This window comes from Fragaria vesca, linkage group LG6 (assembly GCF_000184155.1).
Source record: "Fragaria vesca subsp. vesca linkage group LG6, FraVesHawaii_1.0, whole genome shotgun sequence".
Lineage (NCBI taxonomy): Eukaryota > Viridiplantae > Streptophyta > Magnoliopsida > Rosales > Rosaceae > Fragaria > Fragaria vesca.
The window spans coordinates 18292618-18301526 of NC_020496.1; the positions used below are offsets into that span (position 1 = coordinate 18292618).

The window sequence follows — 8909 nt, forward strand, 5'->3', positions numbered from 1 at the left end:
AATTGCATAAATATTAATCATATGATAAGCAAACAAAATCGTATGTTTATATGCATAACATTGACTAGATACAAGAAATCATAATTAATATGGATATCTTTGTTGTTTGCGGTTAGGAACAAATAATAAAAGAAATACCATAGGCATAGAAGAGAAAACATACAGAACATGAAACCCCAAACCCATCGACTTTGGGGTCAATCGGCAGACAAAATTAAAAAAAAAACTATAAATGGATACAACATATAAAAGTATAGAGAGGGTAAATTGAAATTAAAAGCTCATAGATCTTGAGTAATGACTTAGAAGCAACAAAGTTGCACCATAAGAACTCGTTGATCATCATGGAGAGGGCTCGTTATGCATGATAAATGGATATATATATACAACAAACTACATCTAAAATGGGTGAAGACAATAATATAATCATGTGATGCAGTTATCAAAAAGAGAAGAATAGTACCAGCTAACATGACGATTGTATATAACATGGATATATATGAAAAGCTGTGACTCATAGATCATGAATTGGGCATAAAAACCAATTGAGGGTGTACCAAATACTCTTTGATCATCATCGAATCTAATCAACATGGACAAGGTTGTGCGTGCTAGCATGTCAATCTATAGCTAGTGGCAGAAGAAAAAAATATGAGAATTTTTTTTAGGGGGTTTGGCGTTATCAACTCAATAGTAGAGTCGTGCTGATAACGTATTGTAAAGTAAAGAAAAGAAGAGAAGACACAGAAAATAGTTGGGAGGAGATATAAGTCTACTCATTCATTCTCATTAGCCTCTTTATATAGAGGTAGGGTTTACATCATAGTACATAACTAATGAGTAATTACGTGGACAGCCACATAGATTATAATATTTATAACACTACATATATTTTTCCAAAATTTTAAAAACATGATATCATGTGTTGAGATATCAATCCCACATCGGGAATATAAAACATTGCATGTGGGTTTATAAGGGTTTGGGTCACTTCATCCATTACCAATTAGTTTTGAATGTGAACCTTATACTACTTTATCACCATGAACTTAAATCTATAGAATAGTAGTATAATTCTTTGGTGCTAGATCACCCCCTAAAGAATCGTAACTTTTCTACAATATATAAGCATATAATACATAACTGATTGTAGTTTGCATAAATTACATTGTCAAATACTGTTGTAAGTATTTCAAGAAGTCCGAAGGGATCCCTGTTCCAAAAGCATTGTCCAAAAGAATGATAGGCCTAGTGATTGTTTCTAGAATTAAATTCAGTTTACCCCTATGAGGTTTGGGAGTAACTTCATGTTAATCCCTATACTTTCAATTTCATCAGTTTACCTCCCAAACTTTCGAATTTTCCTCAAGCATGACCAATATCCTATCTTCTGTCCAAATCGGACATTAACTGCTGATAATTTTAACCTTAACTATGAGGCTTGTATCTAGAATTTGGGCAAATCGGACCTTATATGTCCAAATCGGATCTTAATTGCTGATAATTAACGGTCAATTCAAACAGAATATAAGAATTTGGGCACGACAGACAGAAATTGAAGAGTTCAATGGGTAAACTAATGAAAATAAAAGTGTAAGGACTAACATGAAGTCACCCCCAAACCACAAGGGGGTAAATTGAATTTAATTCTTGTTTCTATTATAGGTGCAAGAGAGTTCATTCAATAATTTGATTACTCCAGTTGCTGGTTCAGAAGAGTTCATTCAAAACTGTGTTTGCCTTTACTTTATCAATTTCCATTTCTGATATTGTGATAATTGGATGAAACTTTGCATGAATGATTTACACACTATGTTCTAGACACTGAACGGTGGAGATGTGAAAATGTGACCTAGCTAAAAGTGAGCGAAATGAGGAGCACCACACTTTAATTTTAAAGCGGTGTCCCGCTCTGGGTCAGGACCTACCCCGGATTTGCGGGACCCACCTCAAGAGAAATTCTACCAAACTTTTGGCATAACCTCTTTTGAAAATGAGTAACCTTACCTGAAAGAAAATCACCAAAAACCCAAACACTTCTAAAATAATTTAATCCACATCTCCTGGAGCCACCGCTCCCCCAAATAAACATCCACCACCTCAACAAAAGTAATAATTCAAAATAATTTCATGAATTTAAGTTCTCATACAAACAAACCAAATGAATCTTTTCCATCACTCCTACGTGGAGTCATAAGCTTTTAACACACATCAACATAATTTCATTTAAGACATCCCATGGTTATCAGAGCAACTACTAGGAAACGAAAAAAAACACAAGTAAGTTAAACAGGTAACCTACGAATGAAAACTGGAAGTGGTGGAAAATATGATTCGCCTCCTACACTCGCCGAACCGAACTCTGCAGACTGGGCATTTAAAAACAAAAGGCCCAGGAGGGAAGTATTTAAAACATTAGCGTGAGTGGACAAAACTAAAAAATAAAATACTGACTTATTAATGATAGAGCCTTAAAATCAAAATTAATGTTTTTCCCATATTTTCCATTGAGAAAAATATTTATGCATGCCACTCTTGGAAATTTTCCCGAAAATATATAGAGACAAAAGAATGAACCAATCTCATTGGTTCCCAATAAATCAATAAGAATGGGGAAGAGGTTTCATCATAACGATGAGCCTCCCAGGCTAGGGTCGGAGCCTCCCAGGCTATAATAGCGTCTCACGCTAAGCGCTCTACTCACCTACGGTGAGTAGTCGCTAATAATGGCTAGCTAATTAACATATAAATATAAATACCGATCGGTTGCCTCCCAAGCTATAATAGCGTCCCACGCTACGCGTTTTACTCACATATGAAGAAGACCACTAATAAGGCTATAATAGCGACTCACATATGATGAGGACCGCTAATAAGGTTAGCTAGCAATAATCAATATAAATCAACCCTTTTATGGTGAAGTAAAATAATAAATGATCAAGAATATCACTTCTCCAAAAATAATATAAAATCCACTGAGCTTAGTACAGTCCCCAACCGTACCTAGAAATATTGCGTAATAATATAAATCACTTGACATGTCCCACATGTCAAATAAAATGCTCAAGAGAGTTCCCGAAAAATAAATGGAACTCATTAATCCAAGAAAATAATAAATCTCCAAAATGCCTTTGAAAATTAAATCAACTTTAATGCATGCATGGCATTCAAATCAAAGGTCCACTCACAGTGCTCGGCTATGCTTGCCGAAGACCCGAGGCTTCCTCCAAATGATCATCCTCATTTCCTGAACAATAAATAATTATTAAGCCTCCAGACTATGATAATGCTTTAATAAAATTCCGAAATAAAAGGAAGCCTATAATTACATCTCTCTTGCCCAACTTCTCCACTTTTAATCTAATAAGGCTCACACTACTCCACACTTACCGATAGCCAAAAATTAACCTTTTTGAAGTTTAAATCCTACTAAACCAACTGCTGGATTTCCATTCAAATAACCGCCTAAATCCTTAATCATTGATAAATCCCAAACCTTATCAAAACTCCTCCAAAAATTCCAAACTATACTTCATTAAACTCCTCTCATTATAACAAACCCGAAAACATGCAAAACAACCTCTAAGCGGCGGCTAGCAGCAGAACTCCGACGATGACCATTGCCTCTCAAATTTTAAGAGAATAATCCTCTCATCATGCGCAACAACTTTCATAACTAGCACCTAGTCTAATTCTAAGGCTAACTAGGGTAATTTTCCAAAACATCCATAAATCCCTAGAACTTCAATTAAACATCTCTCCTTACCAAGATCGAATTAAGTCGATTCCTTTTGAGGGATCACTAACCTTGATGAGAGCTACAAGATGAGCTAAAAATCACGAGCTATGGTGGCCAGAGGAGGGAACTCCGTCGAAGGGCTATCCGGCGTCTCAGGCGGCGTCACCGGCTCGAACACTTGGCCAGGAAGAGAGAGGAGGTGGCGGGGCTCCGAACTGGGCTGGAGCGGCGGCCGGTTGTTGGCCGGACGGCGGCAGGCCACGTTGGGGAAGTTCCGGCAGAAAAAGGGGGGGCTCGGGGGAGAGAAGAGGGAAGGGAGAGAGAGTGAAATGAGGTGGGTTTTTTCCCCTCTTATTGGCCCGGTCCGTAGCTTAATACTCCAAAAATAAAGCCTACCCAAAAATTACCCCCTTTTACCAACTCAAAATTTACCCTTTTTTTTTATTGATATCTTTTTCATGCTAAATCCGATTTTAACACATAGCATGTCTACGAACTCGTAATAACGTCCTCTACGACTTTCATAAAGAAAGTTTTCCCAAATTCCAAACGGAAGAAAAGTCAACTTTAGGGTCCTTAAGTAGTAAATGGTTACTCAACACGGTAAAAGACCAAAATAATACCAAAATAAAATAACCGTAAAATAATTTAAGAACCAGGGTGTGACAAAGGAACTATATATATATACTATATTTCCGCCATAATTGTGTAGCGAATAGCCAGCCGCTATTATGGTGTGACGTGAGCGTGGGACGCAAGCGTCATAGCCATGTAAGAATGTAGGAATTCATACAAGGGGTAATGAGGCACGTACACACCCATCTTCCTGCCATAATGGTGTAGCAAATAGTCCGCCGTCATTTTGGTGTGACGTGAGTGTGGGACGCAAACGTCATAACCCTGTAAGAATGTAAAAATTCTTACACGGGGTAATGGGACGTGTGTTATTACATACTTATATACTAGATCCTGAGAGGCTCAATACATCACAGTTTTCTAAAATAATTAATTAGGAAAGCATAAAATTATTATATGATATCCTTTTTTTAATTTTTTTTTGTCCACTCACTCAAACGTTTTCAAATGCTTCTCCCCTGTGCTCTTCGGTTTTAAATACCCAGTTTACAAGTTAGCTTAGTTGAGGTCAGGCGTACACGGAGTCAAGGCTTAGTTAATAACTTAGCTTCCGCTTATTTATATATTTCTATTTTCTTCCTTCATTATTAGAATTGCTTTGATAACCCTTGTTGTTAATTAGTTGAGACCTTTGGTTTGGGAGGTGTACGTGTAAATTTGGGGAGCATGAAGGCTCCAGAGTATAAGGTTGGAGTTTGATTTTAGAAGTGTGTGCAGATGTTTTAGGAAAGGTTGTTCATTTTCAAGGGAGGTTATGTCGAATTTTCGGTATAATCTCCTTTAGAGGTAGTCCCCGTAGGGTTTACTCCGGATTTCAAGGTGAATTCCGGGGTCATTTTGAGCATGATGGACGCCTACTTCGGTTACAATATGATCAAGATAAAGGTATCAGATCAAGAAGCAACAACCTTCACAACAGATAAAGGTCTGTACTAATATGAGGTCATCCTGATTGGGTTGAAGATCGCTGGTGTCACTTACTAGCAGCTCATGAATGAAATGTTTGCCCCATATCTGGGCGACATCATTGAGGTAAAATTTGTCCTCAAACTAGGAATATGAGTCCTTAAATTTGCAACAACTTTTTTTTTTTTATCATTTTAAGGGTTGATTACCACTTTAAGCACACATTTTACCACTTGAGTACTAATGTTGTGACTAAAAATTTAACAACTTTAAGAACTCATGTAACAACTTTGAGAGTTGATATTACTACTTTGAGAACTCATTTTACAACTTTATGACAAAGTTGATACATATCATGCATTAACACATTTTAAAATTTTCCCTAAATTTAATTTAAATTTAGCTTATATTGATTGGATGCGGAGATACTTTCATAAATAATGAAAACTAAGTATTCATGGGTTTTTTTTTTTTTTAAATTGGAGGAGGCGCTTTCTAAGTATCACTATGTCATTTCCTGCATCATACAACCTATTAGGCGACACATGCAAAATTAAGTGTGGTTCGGGGTTTCGAGGCGACACATTTTTTTTATGTGTTGGTGGAAGTGCACTTAGACAATACCAGTTTTCTTTGAAAAAAAAGTCTGTTTTCGGGGCGACACATATATGTCAGTGAAGAAAGTGGTCAACTTTAGTCTCAATTGTCTAAATTTCACTCATGTTAATCCGAAGACATTTATGTGTCGGTTGATATTGAAATTTGTTGAATTGACAACTTGTGTGAAAATTTTAATCAATTATGTTGATAAGACAACATTTATGTGTTGGCTGATATTGAATTTTATCGAATTAACAACTTGTGTGAAAATTTACTTAATTATGTTGATAAGACAACATTTATGTGTTGGCTGATATTGAAGTTTATCGAATTGACAACTTGTGTGAAAAATTTACTTAATTATGTTGATAAGACAACATTTATATGTGGGCTGATATTGAAGTTTATTAAATTGACACTTGTATGAAAATTTTATTTAATTATGTTAAGAATACAATATTTATGTGTCGGCTGATATTGAATTTTATTGAATTGACAACTTGTGAAAATTGAAAAGTCAACACATTTATCAAAATGGAAATGCTCTTATCTACATCGGTCGAGACTTATATTTTTGATTCGTCAACACTAAAACTCTCATTCAATATTGTCGAAACTAATCTATGTGAAATTTTGGACAAGTTTATCAAGCGACTATATAGCTCCCCATATATAGGAAAGCTTATAGAAATTTAATCGTAAATAAAGTTGACCTATTTGTGAAGCAACTATATCTTGTAAATAGAATTTTGTAAATCTGTCCGCAGGATGCGTTACATATAGTGAAATATGGTTACGGTAAAAAAAATCACATATTTTCGATAACGTTTGTGTCCCGATCGAGGCGGTCAACTCTTTTTACGCTTATTATCCCCTATGGGTAGCCCTATCCCCGGAAAGTAAAATTTCTGAAAATTTGACAGGAGCTGCTACATCACATATATGTGAGAGTGTGTGCGTGAAAGAATCCATCAAAACTACTCAAGAAGGAGAGGGTAAGAGCGTATTCGCTTAATTAGATGAAGTTGAGTTAATGTTGACCACATCGATCGAGACCCAATTTTTATCAAAATTAGGTGAATTTTTGACCATATCTGTATTTAAATACACTGATCACATCCGATGGTCAAATTTAATATTTTGAATTTTAAACATTGGAACCACAACATGCCTACTAATGTGGTATAACTAGTTTAGTGGCCTTTTTGCAAGTGTATGCATTTGTGAAGCAACTATATTTTGTAAATAGAATTTTGCAAATCCTTCCGCAGGATGCGTTATGTATAGTGAAATATGGTTACGGTAAACAAATCACATATTTTCGATAACGTTTGTGTCCCGATCGAGGCGGTCAACCCTTTTTACGCTTATTATCCCCTATGGGTAGCCCTATCCCCGGAAGGTAAAATTTTTGAAAATTTGACAGGAGCTGCTACATCACATATATGTGAGAGTGTGTGCGTGAAAGAATCCACCAAAACTACTCAAGAATGAGAGGGTAAGAGCGTATTCGCTTAATTAGATGAAGTTGAGTTAATGTTGACCACATTGATCGAGACCCAAACTTTATCAAAATTAATTAAATTTTTCACCATATCCGTATTTAAATACGCTGATCACATCTGACGGTCGAAATTTAATATTTTGGATTTTAGACATTAGAACAACAACATGCATTCTAATGTGGTATAACTCATTTAGTGGCTTTTATGCAAGTATATGCCTTTGTGAAGCAACTATATCTTATAAATAGAGTTTTGCAAATCTGTCCGTAGGATGTGTTACATATAGTGAAATATGGTTACGGTAAAAAAATTACATATTTTCGATAACGTTTGGGTCCCGATCGAGACGGTCAACCCATTTCATGAGCAAATGGTTCAAAAAATCACCAAAAGTTTAAATTTTTTGCCCAAATATTTGGCGGGCTGTTTCCCACCCTCAAAATTTGGCCCAAATTCGAACTCACTTAAGAGCCCATCACCCTAGTCTCGCACCTCATACACTCTCTCCCTCCTCTCGCATTCTCTGAGAAAGAGAGAAGACGAGCGACACAGGCAGGCGGTCTCGCCGTCGCTCCGCCGCCGCCTGACTTCCTCCGAGCACCTAACCCCCACCATTTAAACCCTGTGACTCTCTTCTTTCCATTTATGCCCTCAATTCGAACATGCATCCATTCCCCATCTCAGATTGAAATCAAAACCCTACGCCCTAAATCGGATTCAGGCCAAATCTCTTCTTCTCCGACTTGTTCTTGCTTCAAAAAGGTAAACCCAGTACTTTCCTTTCAATTTCGAGCTCCATTAAGCCTTGCTTTTCAGTTCTGGAACCCAATCTCTTACTTCTCTCTTTTTCTGGGTTTCTCGACAAACCGCCACCGTCATCATGCTCTCCCTCGGCCTCCTCTTCACAACTTCCTTCTTCCTTCGTCATGCTCACCCTCCTCCTGGTAATTCTCAATTCCAATCCAACTCTTCCTCCCACAAACTGTACCTCCCTATTTGCTCATAATTTTACCCTGACTTTGTGAAACTGGTATGCTAAAGGTACAACCTTGTGGGGAGCTTGATTTGGAAAAGAAGTGTGCTTTGGTTTCTGGGTATATGCCAAAGGTTGAGCATCATTGTGCTATCAGCTCATCATTTGAATATGTTCAGACCAATGTCGTCAAAATGGGTGGGCTTATGTTTGTTTGATTTGTTTTCGTAGATATCTGCTGCAATTCTTGATGAAGCAGCTGGCAAGCTCACTGGCAAAGGTACCAATCAACAAACCCCCACACTTCCTACTTATTGCTTTGATACTTTAGTCAATTAAGAGTTGTGTAGTCATGTGTAACTTGTGTGTTTTGAAACAGGAAATGTACATGAACAGAAGTTTTGATTTTGGTTTTACTAAAATGTAGTATACTACTATGCGATGGGTGTAGTTATGTACATGTATAGGGTAATGCGCTATCTTGGCAGTCATCTGTCAAGAGTCAAGTTATGTTGTTATCTTCTCAGAATGGACTGAGGGAATGTTTATA

General features: G+C 36.8%; 1 protein-coding gene across 1 annotated transcript; it reads left to right on the forward strand.

Annotated features, from left to right (window-relative positions):
• Positions 1-7961: 7961 nt before the first annotated feature.
• Positions 7962-8590, forward strand: LOC101303148. Its single transcript, XM_004305474.1, has 2 exons — positions 7962-8330; positions 8428-8590. The coding sequence occupies exons 1-2, from the start codon at positions 8032-8034 to the stop codon at positions 8588-8590; spliced, it is 462 nt and encodes a 153-aa protein (XP_004305522.1). The 5' UTR covers positions 7962-8031.
• The last annotated feature ends 319 nt before the right edge of the window (positions 8591-8909 follow it).

Excerpts from the sequence above, each read along its gene's own strand:
- LOC101303148 (XM_004305474.1), top strand. The coding sequence starts at position 8,032 with ATGCCCTCAATTCGAACATGCATCCATTCCCCATCTCAGATTGAAATC. Across the intron at positions 8,331-8,427 it reads TCATGCTCACCCTCCTCCTG|GTACAACCTTGTGGGGAGCT; the intron begins GTAATTCTCAAT and ends GGTATGCTAAAG.